General features: G+C 41.9%; 3 protein-coding genes across 3 annotated transcripts; 2 read left to right on the top strand and 1 right to left on the bottom strand.

Moving 5' to 3' along the window:
• Nucleotides 1-593: 593 nt before the first annotated feature.
• LOC129596438 (uncharacterized) lies at nt 594-7,872 on the bottom strand. The gene is made up of 5 exons (XM_055493715.1): nt 7,395-7,872; nt 6,733-6,921; nt 5,468-5,615; nt 1,386-1,587; nt 594-982 (listed from the first exon to the last, which is right to left on the bottom strand). The coding sequence occupies exons 1-5, from the start codon at nt 7,615-7,617 to the stop codon at nt 935-937; spliced, it is 810 nt and encodes a 269-aa protein (XP_055349690.1). The 5' UTR covers nt 7,618-7,872; the 3' UTR covers nt 594-934.
• Nucleotides 7,873-11,326: 3,454 nt separating this feature from the next.
• Nucleotides 11,327-12,882, top strand: LOC129596393 (uncharacterized). Its single transcript, XM_055493667.1, has 4 exons — nt 11,327-11,571; nt 11,803-12,005; nt 12,278-12,773; nt 12,827-12,882. The coding sequence occupies exons 1-4, from the start codon at nt 11,457-11,459 to the stop codon at nt 12,880-12,882; spliced, it is 870 nt and encodes a 289-aa protein (XP_055349642.1). The 5' UTR covers nt 11,327-11,456.
• Nucleotides 12,883-13,826: 944 nt separating this feature from the next.
• Nucleotides 13,827-15,379, top strand: LOC129596346 (uncharacterized). Its single transcript, XM_055493583.1, has 3 exons — nt 13,827-13,923; nt 14,214-14,419; nt 14,695-15,379. Exons 1-3 carry the CDS (start codon nt 13,827-13,829, stop codon nt 15,079-15,081), a joined length of 690 nt encoding a protein of 229 aa, XP_055349558.1. The 3' UTR covers nt 15,082-15,379.
• Nucleotides 15,380-15,814: the final 435 nt, after the last annotated feature.

Here is a 15,814-nt window from a genome sequence, read left to right as displayed (position 1 = left end):
CTGCTGACAGGGAGGGATTTTTTCATCGTCCTGGTGTGCATATATACGGCGAGCCGGACGGCTGATTATCAATATGCCGCGTTTTGCGTGTATGCGGTTCCGGCATTCTGGCATGCGCGGTAGTGTTCCTTCCAGGTGCAGCCCAGCGTTGTCTGTTTGTTTTTCGACATGACTGAAGAATTTTCCGCTCACACGAGGATTATCTAATAAAATACGGCGTGGAAAATATTCAACGGAAAACTTCGACTCTGTATCTGTAAAGATAATCCCACTTTCACACCCCTAATTCGTTTAGCATAATCCAATTTTTCCCTATAACACGTTTCTTCACACCCTCAAATTGCTATGTATAACGATAAATATTGCCAAAACAAAGAAATAAAAACAACAGCGCTATATATTGAAAAGTTGTTAACTAAAGTAAATTATAATATACAATTATGAAAATATTTAATAGTGATTTATGGACCATAAAATAACCAGAGCGGAGTACAGTCATGATACCGGCATTACAGTTAAACAGTCGAAGTTAAACAGTTAAACAGTTTTTATTAAACAGTCGAAGTGTTTCTCTTTCGATAGCACTTTTTTTCTCCAAACAGAACAAAATCTCTTTTCATAATTGTTCGAATAAACAATAACAACGCAGCAAAAGTTCCGTAATCCTATTCAGCGCTACATCAGGCACAATTATAACAAATTCCAAAACATACTGGTAGTTGTAATTGGTCACGGACAGCAGTACTGTAACTAAGTGAAACGATTCCATCAATTGATAATAAATGCGAACATTTTGGCACATCAGTTACGCGATAGTTTAATTATTAAGAAAAGCTATTGCATACAAATAACAAAATGCAGATCACGGGATCCATGGACTGGCGTTGAGTATTCCACAATCAACAGGTGGGCTCATTCATCCCTGTTTGCCCATTTATCCGGGACATTCCGGAATCAGACACTGAAATTTTCCGGAAATACTCTGCAATCAGAACAAAATATATGTAAATATATGTAAATAAAAGCTTTAAAAAGCTAATCCAGATTAAGAAAAATTATCTTTAAACTCCACAAGCAAAATTTTTATGCTCAACTTTCGCTTTACTAATTTTCAAAGCTGGCGACAACTCCGAGGTTACATTTGCCACTATTCTACGAAAACCAATAATGAACAGTACACTGATTTTGGTTGATTTTTATGCCGAAAAGTCCGAATTATTAAAGTAATTTAAATAAGCGCAGACCGGTTGTTATGTGAAATGATGATTGCCTAATCAATACGGAATTCTATGAGTGTGTTATAAAAATCAAAAATGACTGCGGGTTGATTTTGCACGTGCTGACACGAGCACTTTATCGAATTTCAGCCACTGTGACGCTCCTACCTGGAGCATGGCTTTGGAGCACGGAAATTTGCGGCGCCAGCAGGTTTGCTTTCTTATGCAGCGTCCGTAGCGTTTCATACAGTGGAAGTCATCCGTCCGGCAGCTCGGACACGCTTGTGGATCAGAATTGGTGAAACGGCACGCCATGCAGGAAGTGTGCTGGCAGCCGGTCTGGCAGGGACGCGTTTCATCTGCGTTGTCACTGAAAAAATTTCTCGAAGTTCAGTACTTGTCCCACACTGAATATTCCATTATCGTGCACACCGTATTGTACATCATAATATAGCGTTCGGAAGTCGGTATCGAGAACATCGACACTGTCTTGTGCAAAAATTTTGGTACAGTAATTTCTCTAGCAAACATGAATTATCCAGATACATAATTAGCTAATCGTCACCTCCCGCTTCATACGATTCTACACCATACCAGTTTTTGCACTTCACTTTAACGTGCAATAATCGATCCTTTAATAACCCCGAAACTAATCGAACCGTAGTGCAGTGACGTTGCAGAAAATGAATCCATAACAATATGTGCTTCTAGGTACACATACCTAATATTTGTCTTAAACTAGCAGTTAAAAAGCATCCTGCGCACATAAATTTTTAGTCAAACAAGTTGGATATCCAAAACGCTACCCATGCATCAAGCGGAGTAGTGTCCCAAAAAACCACAGGAAACTGAGATACATAGGTCACCGTGGAAATTACTTATCATCAGAGCATTCACATGAATTATGATTAATGCTGATAGTGTATTTTTTTAGCAAAAATGTCCAATAAATTCTTTGATACGGGTCAGCCGAATTTGGCCGATCGATCAACGTAATCTTCAATCCGACAATTTCACCTAGAAGCACTTTTCAATGGATTTCGATCAGCTAGTCCATGCATGACACACTAGCAGCGCGATTTCTTAGCCTGATAAGCCCCTGGGTCCGTAATGAGAAATTAATTAGAGTCTCGCACTTGAGACACACAGTATCGGTGTGCGGACAATGTGTATGTTGAATGGGCACATTTTTCCTGATAAGGCACCAACGACCACTCACTCCCTCTCTCTCTCGTTCTACTCCGAAAGCGCAAATAAGGTCAGCGTGGGTGGCCGGATTAGCTACTGTCCAGTCACACTACACCGCGAACGAGGGAGAGAACGAAGGCACAATTGATGAATAGCAATCCCAACTGTCCCATTGGCGATGACAAGTGAGTTGGCGCTAATGAACTCTTCACGCTATAAAGCTGGCTGGGCCCCACTTTATTAAGGGTGGCCAGTTCGTGGTGAGTGAAAGAACGAAGACAACGGGCTTCCAAAAACTAATCAATTTGTCACTGACTGCTGTAGCGCAGGCTGCAAACTGTTGTGGCTAATCTTTAATAATTATGGTTAATCTTTATTATAAAGCTAATCTTTATGTAGGGCTTTCACACAGTTGGTTTTCTAATATTATCCAATGAATACTTCGAGATTAATACCTCGTAATAATCATTGTAACTGCTGCATGTCTGGCCAAGTACTGCCTCCAAATGCCGGCAAGAAATTGTAGTACAGCGGCCAGACCACTGGCGAAGTAAACGATAAGTAATATTTACACGGGCGCTAAGATAACAATAACCTTTTTTAAGCAGTTCAAAATTTTTTTGACTGAAAAATGCCCAGTTCTAATTTCTTTGGCTGATTGTATGCTACACTGTGCAATGCAAGCTACCTTGACCATTTAAGAAAGCTTAACAATTTCATCATAAACTAGGAATAACTGTAATAATTCTAACCGTTAGAATTTTGTTTCTTATCACGGTTGCTTAATTGCATAACTTGTTCAACAATCCCTTCACATTGTACGCGAAACCTCCCCCATAAAAGACCGTAAATCTATTGCAACAATAGCCTTAGACACCGCCACTAGCACTTTGGTTTACCGGGAAAAAAGGTGAGGAACGGTGGGAGTAATCCACTTGACGGATAAGTACTGCTGACTGAAGAAAGTACTGATTAGGCATAATTTGTGGGTATTGCTCGAGTGGGAGCGTTGCTGCTTTCTCTCGTTCTCTTTAATATACCTCTTCCTACAGGTGTGAAACGGAGGCCCAGGGACCTCCCGCTGGACGGCTAGAACGGAGAGCTTCAGGTATCAAAGCGGTACCGCCACCCCATGATAGTCGGGGGATAAATGGCCCTCGTGCAGCCACTCTAGATGCGCATTCAAACCGGTTCCGTTGTCGTTGTGCGCTGGCTGACCCCCTACTTGACATATTTCTCATGTGAACATGCGCAATCAAGCAGCCCCTTGGCTATGGCGTCCCTCTTCCCTCCTAACTGTCTGGAGTGGACCCGGGGTGGGTAAAGGTATTCTCTCGGAATTAAATCAACGCCAATTGCTATTCAAAGGCAGATATGATGCTAATTAAATGTTAAGCGGTTCTCGTTAAGCCTTCAATATCCTAGCATGATAAGTGACCTTTGCAAAATCACCATCAAACTGGGCAGAAACGGAACCGATAGGGTTCACCGATAGAGTTAAAAAAAGCGTTTACTAAAATGGGATAATTTAGAAAACCAATCACACGCACGAAGAAAACATAAAACTTCCGCTTTTGAACAAAATGCACACAGGTAAATAAGCAACAGTTTCGTAGCTAAACCTAGAGCTGCAGAAATCTTAATTTAGCAACTGGTTTAAAAAGAGCAGCTGCAAAACAAACTGCGAACAGCAAGCAGCTGTAAAGAAATTAACAAATAAATAATAACGAAGAATAAAGGTACGCAAAACGCAACCTCTACGCGTATGTAAATTTTCTCGTATCACCGGCACCAGGTGACCTTCTGGTCCAATCACTATCCTGATGCAATAATCATTATAAAGACATTGAGGACAACTTTGGCTTTTGTGGCCTGACTAATGACAACGAGCTGGAAATTGTGGGTTTTATGGGTGTCGGGCTTAATTAACCGCCACAATATACACGGCACAGTGAGGCGCTGAAAATGGGAAAAAGCGGGGTGGCGCGGCATCATGAATCAGCTGAGGACACATTTGCATATGATTGACTGCCGGCCGTTTGCGGCCTCCTGGTGCGGTTATGAACCCGCTGCAGCCGCTGCGGCGTCGGCTGTATTATTACACACATGCGGCACGGCCCGAATATATACGCGCCCCGGCATCACCGGGACATGTTCCATGCTGACTGCGGCACCGTTTGTCAGGGGCGCGGGCCAGCCGGTGTCCCGGGATGACAGGTGTGGAGAGTTTTGTTCGCTATTGACTGATCCTCATCTGGATATCAGCTAATTATAACGTCCACGTAAATTACTAATCCAATATTTTCATAAATCAGCGATAACCTCCACATATAACAAAATCGACGTAATTTTATTTCGATAACACTAAACGTAATTTTGTTTCGATAACACACGAAAAAGATATCGTGAAATTTTGTGCAAGTTATTATCGAAAATTAATTACTTGTCCCATTACAGTTTTTACGAACTACAGATACGAGCTGAAAATTTTGTGAAGTTTATCCGTGAAAAGCTGGAAAACGTTTTAACAAAAAATTCTACTTTTTATATACAAAAAAATTACCAAAAAATTCTATTTTATACAACGACGAATATTTTTTAAAAAATTACTTGCACACAACATAATTATTTTTACTAAATATTAGAAATAGAAAAAAAAAACGAAGGAACTGGAAAAACATTGCATTACGGTAAATCTTTATGCCTCAATAATCAGCCGGTTGAAGTTGTTAACTACCAAATTGCTACTGTTGACCAAGGTAAATGTCCAACAATATTTACACTACATTATCCACACTGGGTGCGTTTACATTATCATATCTACTTTATATTCCGAACGAAACCGTCCGCACGGCGGTGCGGCGCATAATCGGCTTAATTCCGGCGGTGAAACGTGACTAGTACGCGGCAGTTGTCTTAATTCCGGCTTCCTTTTACACCGGTGAATGGGCGTTAAGTATACTTTGTTGCCGATGTTGTTCTTTCGTTTCAGACGATTTATTTGCGCTGCATATGGATCTGTTTGGATTTTACATCGGCCTAGTGTGACCAGTGTTACTTACATAGCGGAACAGATGGCCCGGGGATTCTTCGTGCACAATTCGGGAGTGCATTTCGGCTGACAGACGGATTCCTTAACCGGGCCAGAGTCCCTTTGTGCCTCATCTGCCAAGCCAAAGATATCCTTCACCGCTCTTTCGGCACTCTTTTCTGCAAGGGATCGGATTGAAAGGCTAATGTCAGCAGATTAAATTACACGGATAATAACACAAACAAAGAATTTATCTATAAATTACTCGTAGTTACAACAATTTTGCTCTAAGAATGTACTCTGAACCAGTTTTAGTACGGTCAACCAGTGTTTCAATTTCCATTACATTACCATTTTACCTACTTAATAAAATTTGTCTTATTCTGCCTTTCTCCAGTTTTGGGCGCAATCTGGACCTATAAGTAAGTAAAATTTCAAAGAAAACTCATTTTTTTAAACAAGCAATCGTAAAATTAATTAAACGCCAATTTTTAAAAATTTATTAAAAATAGCAACGGCGTCTAACGGTTCCGAACCCACGCGAACTATCTAAGCCCGGATAAACACTTTAATCAGTTGTAACGAAAGAACCGGCTGCGGAGATTTATGGCCACGCATCCCAAACACAACACTAATTACGGTCATTTTTCAGCGCATTATCAGCTGTTTTTCCCGGCGCCACCTGCCGTGCTGGCAGCGGTCAAGGCAGGTAAAAACACCGGTATCAACCAGCGGTCACCGTTGAGTAAAACCAGTTGAGTGTTAAGCATTCCGCCACAATGAACAACTCATAATTAACCCATAAATCACGGTTTAATGTCTTTTTCTCTGTGAGTGCATATACAGATGTAATCTGTTTCTTAAGCACTCGTAAAATATTTATGAAATATCCAAGATACTCGTATAAGGGAAATCGACTTCAGCCACAAAAATTTTGTAAATGCGAAAAAGACACAACAGTAAACGAATTCAGTCAGCAGTAAATTTCGAAACGTTCAGTCTCTAAAAATTTATCATACCGAAGCGTTTCAATAGCAAAACTGGAAAATGTTGACGGAAAACTCGGGAAAACAATTCCACAATTAGTGAAAACGTTCAGTTGCTCATTAGCATTAATATAAATTTTTAATTTTTACGCCTTAATTACGCCTTAAGGTTCAATTAAAAAATTTATCAGAAAAAATTCAACAAAAATTTTACTGAACAGGGCTCCATTTTGACTTTTGAATTTTACTGAAAACCTTCTGTTTGCATTTAATTAATGGAAATTCCTCATGTCAAATCTTCTGGTCTTACGTTTTCGGCAGATGCCGTGGTTAGCCGCGAGATCCGCGTCCCCGTCACCGGCCGACGTGGTCATCGTGGCCGCATCCGACGCAGCATAGCTGCAATATAATCCCGCATCACAAGTGCCGAAATAATTCCCCTTGCCACCGCACTGCTCATTCTCCACTTTGGCGCACACAGCGCAACACTGGCAGACATCTACAAAGGCAATGCCGACAACGATCAGCGCCTATGACTTAACACACACGGATGCCGCCGCGCTCTCCATCAAACGCCATTTGCCAACAGGTTTCCCCTCAATGGCACCGCCTAATCAATTCTTTTTAACGCTGGATAATCACTTAAACACCACCATCACTTATCCGTTAAAAGCCGCTTAGGTTATTTTGGAAATCCGATATTTATTTCGCTGGATTAACTTTTAACCGGCATTCCATCGAAATAAACTATGCATATTACTGATTATTACACACAAAATTCCCGTGAATAAAATTAAACAGATTTCATTTTATTATTAATAATTTGCATTTATTTAATTCCTCCCTATGTTACAACAAAATAAGCTTGATCTTATTGCAAATTTAGCGCAGTTTACGGCCACAAAAAATGCTCCCATTTAATTAGTATTAGCGATTTTTAAATAACGTGTATTTATTTATTTTTACCCGTACCGAGCGATAAGCCGCCTTTGCACATAAGCCGGGATTTCCGTGGACAGAACATTTTGGCGCACGGCGGACACTGCAGCCCATTGATATCCCTCATTTCTTCCTTGGGAATCAGCACCGCTTGCCGGTTATGGAGATGATTACGGGACTGATGAGCATGCGACGATCCGCAGGAAACATGGGGATAAATCAAAAACACGCATAACACAGCGCAAAGTCTCCACATTCTGTAGCCGGATAGGTGATAGGAAGTTAGGAACAATGGGTATTAACCGGATTTGCAGCCGATACGGCTAGTTAGCTGGCCCAGTATTCCCGATGATGGGCAGATAATTAAAAGCGTTGGAGAAGAGGAATTTTGACAAGTCAATCAAGTGGAGTGTTGTACATACACACGGTAGCAATTAATGGAAATGAAGACGATCACGCCTGATCAAATATTTGACACTTTGTTCGGGTAAATGAAACGCTTCACCCGTCTGCAGCGGTCTGCTAGCCTTCAGATCACGAAAGATTGCCAGAGACTCGGCAGAGAGCAACGGCGTACGAGTATAGACGGTGAGACGGATGAGTGTTGGATCTTCGAATGGGGGCCACGCCTCCTTTATAGTTTGTCCAATCAGCATGCGATGAGAGCGTATGTGATAGCCAACAACAGCCAACTCAACGGACCGATGGCCAGTGTCCGATGAAGACAGCACACTGTACGGGTGAGTAGTCTTCACCGTAGACGTGTTCCACCTGTTCCAGAATTCGAAACACTACGAGTAGAACAGGCACGGTACTTCCGTCGCGTTCTGACATCCCTGTTCCAGAAGAATGAGTGACCACCCATTGTAACTTGTAAGCCCGACTGGTTATGTTTCAGATTTGTGAAACAGTTAGTATCTAGTAAGTACCTACGTTAGTTACATATGAACTATGAAGGTAAACCTTGCCGTATGATACGGCAAGATGTTTTCTGGTGTGGAAAAGAAATGTTCCCAATTTGTTCTCCCAGTCTGTAGAGAGAAGAATCGATCAAGTCAAGCCAAGCAGATTGCCGGTAGAATTTTTTCAAGTTTTAAAAGTCAGTCCAGGTTAGTCGGTTGTTTCGGGAGTGTGATAAGCCGGATAAGGCTAACGTTAATCGGCTACCAAGCCTTAGCTTCCCTTTTTTGGTACGGGCGAAATGACACAAGCTTGGAGACACTTTCCCAGTTCATACATAATATCGTAACCACGGGTGACTTCGCATTTGTTGTGCCAGTTGTTGCCCGCATTTAAGCCATCTTATGGGCTTCTCATAAAAAAGTGACAGGTCATAGTGTTTACGGTTCAACTGGAAATCAGAATGGTTAGGAATGTAAAAGCGCCGAAGGCGCTTTAGGTTCTCTCCTATATTTTAATAAGCAGTACGCTCGCACGTTATATCCATCATTTTTACAACCGGTATCCGACGATCCTATCGGTACTAGTATATATAGTGATCGCAGAGTAATAAATACACCATACGAGGTTGTATAACACTTCAGATCACTGTATCTGCAACAAAATACATAATTAGAATTCGAGTACATCAAGTTTTTTCCTCTGCAATGGATTGTCGGCACTTCGTATGTTCGCCTCTCTTCATCTGCACGATGGTTGCGTTCTTCCAGATGGCTTTGCCTGCGACCAGCGATAACAGCACACAAGGTACAGGACAAGTTATTACGAGTTCTTCTTTGCCGGGCCTTTATGCTAGTCGTTATACCGTGCTTTCATACTGATGTATTTTTCAAGTACTCATAGTGTACTGCCAAACCACGTTTTTGATGTTGAAAGCTATGTTTACCGTTTTGTATCCTGATATTATTATTATGCAGCTTTTGCTTTTGGAGCACTAGCGAACATGACCGACGGGAGCTTCGACACCTCTCCTTTGAGCATGCGCGAATGCACGGCTCGTCCACGAGGAGTCTGCGCACCGGCGTCAATTGATACATCCGACTGTGCATTCCTCTCGAAGACCAGTGCTGCCCATGCTGCCAACCACCAACAGACACACATTATGCTGACTTGTCCTGATGCCTATCTGCGAGCGAATATTACCAAAGAAGTATGCAAAGTTATCAGTATTAATTTTATGAAAGCCACATCCTGCAATTCTATACTTTTAAATAGTGGCGGAACATAGTTCTCGCCGGTAGAATCGTAGGAGAGCATCCAAACAAAGAAACCATATTATACGAGTACAAACTACAAATCAACAGATGTGTTAAAGCTATAACAAGAAACCCATGACAATTTTTGTAATGATTACAATTTACAGCCAATGAATTTAAATCTCGCATCGTTGTAGGTCTTCAAAAAGCAGACAGTAGCGATCAGCAAACGCAGCAAAAACCGCGCTGTCTTTGTGGAAGTCATTAACGATACGGTTCTGGACCCGGAAGTCTTCGAACCCATCCGGCAGCAGATAGTCGTGCTTAAAATTAGGCTCTCCCTCGACGACGCTGTAACGCACCGCATCGGACTGTTGGGACCGAGCAACCTTTTAGAACTCTTTTTTGAAGACTGCCAGCCCCTGGTCATACGCCAGCGAGACTTTTCATCGTTACTAAATGTTCGAATGATCTTATTCAAGGAAACTGCCATCCAGTCTATCCAGCCTGGAACGTTTACGGATCTGCCTAATTTGCAAGTCTTGGGCCTGCCAAACATAGATTATTTTATGCTCGTTAACGGTAGCGAGGAGCTGGTGCTGGCTCTGAATTTTTTATATTGCGACCCAGACAATGAATGGCTATGGGACTGGTTAGCGACACATCCACAGTTGGGTGTCAGTCGCACTGCGGGAAGCGTATTCAAAATTGGTACTCTGCAAAACAGGGAAACATTGTTTAAGCAAGGCGACGTTGCGCCAGCAGGAATTTATTTCCGTAATGCCAGATACGCATGCTTTGCAAATGGAACATTGGCCTTGACAACAGAGCAATGCGCTTCAAGTCGTTTTACAGAGCATATCTGTAATTTTGCGCCATCTTTCAAGTTAATTTCTAGCCTCGAACAAGAATAAAGCAGCCAGTGTATGCAAACTTATGGGCAAAACGAGCATTTGGAAAACTTAAATGCTAATAAATATTCTGCACAGGATTAAAAGCATCTCTCCCAGTACTTACGTATCTGAAAAACACTTGCAAAAATGCTTACACAAAAGGATATCGGGAAAACAACTGCCGGCGTACAATTCCTAGAAAGTGCTGCTGCTCATGCTGCTCAGTTCCGGTGCTCTGTTCCAGCTCATGTTACGAACTGTGGCACCTTAAACAACTGATTAATCTGTTACATATACAGTAGATAAAACACTTTGGCAGAATATCAGATTCTGCTTTCTTTTAACATTATGGCTGCGTGCACGGGTGATATTTTTGTTATCTCACTCTGGCTACGGGCTTTCGGCGGGCGGGTTTTCGACCGGCGTTGACAACCCAATTTTTAAACCACTGTAAAAGTCTTTATAAGCACTAATTTCTATGAAAGAAAGTATTTGTTTGCATGGATAATTACTTTTCTGCACTATATATCTATGTATAAATGCAAATGGACCCTTCCCACTTGCATCAAGCCGCGCAGAAGAACTCTGAGCCGCAAAACCAATTTTGTTGTTAATGACCTATGGCTTTCGTTCTAGAAGCAATTTGAACAGTAGGTAATGGTATCGGCAAAGGTAAGGGTGAAGTTGAAAAAGGCAAAGTGACAAGGCAACAAGGAGGCAAGGATAATCTTGGCCGACCCCAGCTGTTCGCGTTCGTCTTTAGAAAAAGCAAATATAAATAGTTGGCAACGATAAGAATTTAAAGTGCCGAAAGCGTTCGGTTGTATATTGAGAGTAAACGAGCTAGCAGTACTTGTACTTGAAGTACACTTGCTTTTTCATTACATCAGTTTTTGATCTTATTTCTATACCGGTTTGTACCGTCATCGGCGAGAACACGGGTGCAAGCGTATAGATATGTGTGCAGTGTCTACCATAAAATGAGGTGGGCCTTTGCCAAATAACTGAAAAGTCAGGGCGCTTCTAAGTTCTTACTAACCTCCACCATGGATAATTCCTGGCCATTCGTAGAATATTTCTTTGTCTCTATGTTTATTACAACAGTATTTCAAGTGGCTCCATCTTCACCTGCGAATGCGATTGCAACCAACAGCACAGAAGGTATGTTTGGCTTCCCGAATGATTCTTCTGCCCCAAGCTTTTGAGAATGAGGAAATGGGTTTCGATAAGAAATCTCAACGATTTATTTTTATACTAAATTGGTCTACATTATTCAAACCTTACAGATATTTTTCGAGACTGTTGGACAACTTGTTCATTAGACAGTTAGATCGAAGGTTTACTGTGTACAACTTAAGGATCGTTTCTCTTACACTAACTTGTGGTTTCTAGGATCATTCGCGAATGTCACCGATGCATCCTTTGACATCTCTCCTCTAAGGGTACGCGAGTGTGAAGCTCGGCCGCACGGCATCTGCTCAGCGCGTTCACTGAGGTCGTCCGACTGCAGATTTCACTTGAGCGACAGCAAAGATTATCAGACGCACGTTACACTGCATTGTGAGTGGACAAGCATGAAGAATATTACTAAAGATGTAGGTATATACTAGCTAGTCAATAAGTGATCTCGGCTACAGTGCTGTTATCTTTAATTCTTAAACTAGGAGGGCAAGAACAAATACAGCACAGTGCTTGTTGAATACGCATTTAACTTCGTTCAGTTCGTTGGTAAAAGTTAAAACGTCTCTGTAACCCAACGACGTACAAGTAAAATGTCCGTGTCACTCGAACTTGGAACGCGTAAAGATCATCTGTGGGTTGTGACCTGCGGTCATAGGCATTAAACTGCATCTGTAACTGGTTCCAGATCTTTAAAAAGCAGACCGTAGCAATCAGCACACGCAGTAAAAACCGTGCTGTATCCGTGGAGATCCTTAACGACACAGTTTTGGACCCGGAAGTCATCGGCCCAATCAGAGACCAGGTAGCCGTGCTTAAGATCCAGGGATCGCGGGATAACAACATTACGTCGCGCGTCGGGCTGCTACGAATGACCCGCCTTCTACACATTTTATTGGAGAGATGTCAACCTCTTATCATACGACAACCAGACTTTTCACCGATGCAGAACCTCCGGATGATACTATTCTACGCAACGGCCATCCAATCCGTACAGCCCGAAACGTTTGTCGATCTGCCGCAGCTGCAAGTCTTCGGGGTGGCAAGTACGGATTATCTCAGCCTGGATGATGATAAACTAACCCTGTTTGAGAACCTCAATAAGTTCTACTGTGACCCGGGAAACGAGTGGTTGTGGAAGTGGTTAGCGACGTATCCGCAACTGAGCGTCAACCGCAAGGCTGGTAGCGTATACAGAATTGGAAGTTTGCAAAATAAAGAGATTATTTTTCAACAGGGAGATGTTGCACCACCAGGAGGCTATTTCCACAATGCCAGATACGCATGCTCTAAGGGGATGCTGGTTTTGACAATGGAGCAATGCAACGTGACTGCTTTTTCACGGGATCTCTGTGAAACGTTACCATTTCTAATTTTCGACGTGCGAGATTAATAGTGCAGTGCACTTAAACAAAGACTGCATTAAAGTTCGGGAATCTTGTCGAAGCTTAAAAAATACACCGCTCGGCGTAAATTAATGCAAGCGCAAGAAGAGAAAAGAAATATTTTACAATTCGTGCACACTTCGCGCCGGCTGCATGGATGAACAAATCAAAGCGTAGTCTCACTGCATACAAGTAGCATCTCCCAGTAAAGGCTATTAATATTAACCACTTCCAACGGATGAGCTCCAGCCGGACGTTTCTTGTTTTCTCGCACAATCGGGTTCCCGGAAGTTTGCATGGCACCTGCCCAACAGTTTTAGTTATTTAATCGGATAATTTTTTCGGCGATGTACCAGTGAGTCGTCGTTTTAGCCATATCAGTAGCAGGCAGTAATTGGTATGATACAAATACACTTTACACTTCTTTGTACGCTACGATTACAGTATTTCTTCTCCGAGCGCTGGAACGAAATCGCAAACGATGCCATATTGTTTCCCAACAGGAAATACTGATAAGTATTAAAAGTGACAAACGATGCCCTACTCGTAGTGTGTTTACTGGTACACCGTGTATTGTACTTCTAAAAACAACAGTTACGTACTAATGATTCTAAAGTGCCGAAAGCTGTTTATACTGAATTCATGTGCTAAATTCATGTTTATACTGAATTCATGTACTGAATTCATGTGCTAAAGTCAGAGAGAGAGAGAACAAGAAAAGCACATTCTTAATTCTTTCGCTGTCTCTGTAATTAAACCGGTTCTGACAATTCGCATGCGAGTTATGAGCTTGCACGAGACAGCTGAATTTGCAAAAAATATTTCCGAATTTAAAATTACTCTTTTCTAAGTATGGCTTGCTGCCGGTCATTTGTAAATTGTCTCGTTTTTGTCTTAGCACTGACTGCACTCTTCGCAACGGTTTTCTTCACAACCAACGACACAGAAGGTATATTCTATTAATTTTGCCGGCAGTTTATAGCTATACACGGAAATGTTTATCGTGGGGCCGAAGAATGTAATGTCGTAACCATTCTTAAAGTTTCTTTTTCGTATCGACAGATTTCTACATACACTTACTGTAATTTCTTAACACATTTAACTTTAAAGTTAAATGTGTTAAGAAATAAATTCAACTTCGTTTCAACAACATAAACGACAACGACAAACGCAGATGCCTTTTCATGTGAAAACCGCAAAGCGCGGTCGATCAGGGAAGCAAGAATAATTCTGTTTCAGGAGCTCTGGCCAGTACAGCCGACGCCAACTTCGACAACTCTCCTCTGAATATACGCGAGTGTACTGCTCGACCACAGGAATCCTGCACACCTGCGTCGCTGGATACATCTGACTGCGCATTCCTTTCGAACACGAGTGGCGAGTATTTTGCTAAACGCACACAAACATACATCACATTGGTTTGTGGTGAGGATGCCACCAAAGACGTACGTGCGACTCGGTGCGAGTGAATTTATGCGACCCATAAATCTACAGTGATTTACTCAAACATATTTGAGGAACGTTAATAACCGGATGGTGAGGGGTGGTGTTTTGCTCAAAAATATTTGAGAACGTGGTTTATACTGGTAAAAAAAACACCCAAAACAAGAAAGCGTACTCCCAAAATAAAATATCGGCGCAGTTGAGGCCCAGCCACTCAGTCATCAGTGCGGCTATTAACGACTGCAATTTAAGACCTTCTATTTTGTCTTGGCTGTAGGTCTTTAAGAAACAGACAGCAGCCATCAGTAAACGCAGTAAACACCGTGCTGTATCCGGGAAAATCCAGAACGAGGCGGTGTTGGACCCGGAAGTCATCCAACCAATTCGACAGAAGATCGTCGTGCTTAAAATTAAGAACTCCATTGACAACATTTTGACCTTCCGCATCGGAATGCTTGAGCCCTGGACTGAGCAACCTGCTAGAAATTTCTTTCGAAGATTGCGAGCCGCTCATCTTGCACCAGAAGGACTTTTCACAGCTAAAAAGTTTGCGGATCATCTTATTCTACGTAACTGCCATCCGGTATCTCCAGTGCGAAACGTTTACCGGTCTGCCCAAACTGCAAGTCTTCGGTGTGCCAAATATCATGTATTTTCTGGATAATGAGGCTAACAAGGAAATTATGGTGGATCTGAACAGTTTCTACTGTGACCCGGGAACGCGTGGTTTTGGAACTGGCTAGCGACAAATCCCCAACTGAGTGTCGAACGCACCGCCGGCAGTGTATTTAAGATTGGAACTCTGCAAAACAAGGAAACGTGGTTTCAAGAAAGCGGCGTTGCTCCATCTGGAGTTTCTTTTAACAACGCCCGATACGCATGCGATAATGAAAGACTGGCGTTGACTGCAGAGCAATGTCGTGCGCGTTCCTTTGCATTTTATTTGTGTGAATCGTTGCCAACTTTAATAACTTTCTAATTTCGAAAAAAATAAAGCAGATTCTCTGGTTGTATGTAAAGTTTTTGGCAAAAACCAGCCGTGTGCAACTTGACATATTAAATATTCTGCAAAGATACTTTACAGTATATAAAACTTCTTTACCAAATAATTAAAAAATTACAACGCTATTTATTAAGCCAAGACCACGGATTTCTGGCCATTCGTAAACTCGCTTTTCTTTACCTCTGCGCTTACTGCGACCTGTCTTGTGATTTCATCTTTACCGACAACCATTAGCACAGAAGTTCTGTTCGGCTTTTTCGGAAGTGTTTGCTGCATCGTACTTTCGATAAAAATAGGTGTCGCCAAAATACAAATACGTAATTATTCTCAAGGTTTTTTGTAACTTCTTGGTCTGTACTTAATGTCTAGCTTTTGCCGAACGTTGGATCTGTTG

This window comes from Paramacrobiotus metropolitanus, unplaced genomic scaffold (genome assembly GCF_019649055.1).
Source record: "Paramacrobiotus metropolitanus isolate TYO unplaced genomic scaffold, Prichtersi_v1.0 Parri_scaffold0000089, whole genome shotgun sequence".
Lineage (NCBI taxonomy): Eukaryota > Metazoa > Tardigrada > Eutardigrada > Parachela > Macrobiotidae > Paramacrobiotus > Paramacrobiotus metropolitanus.
Note: the sequence above shows the minus strand (reverse complement) of the source record. Positions and strands in the feature narration are given on the sequence as shown.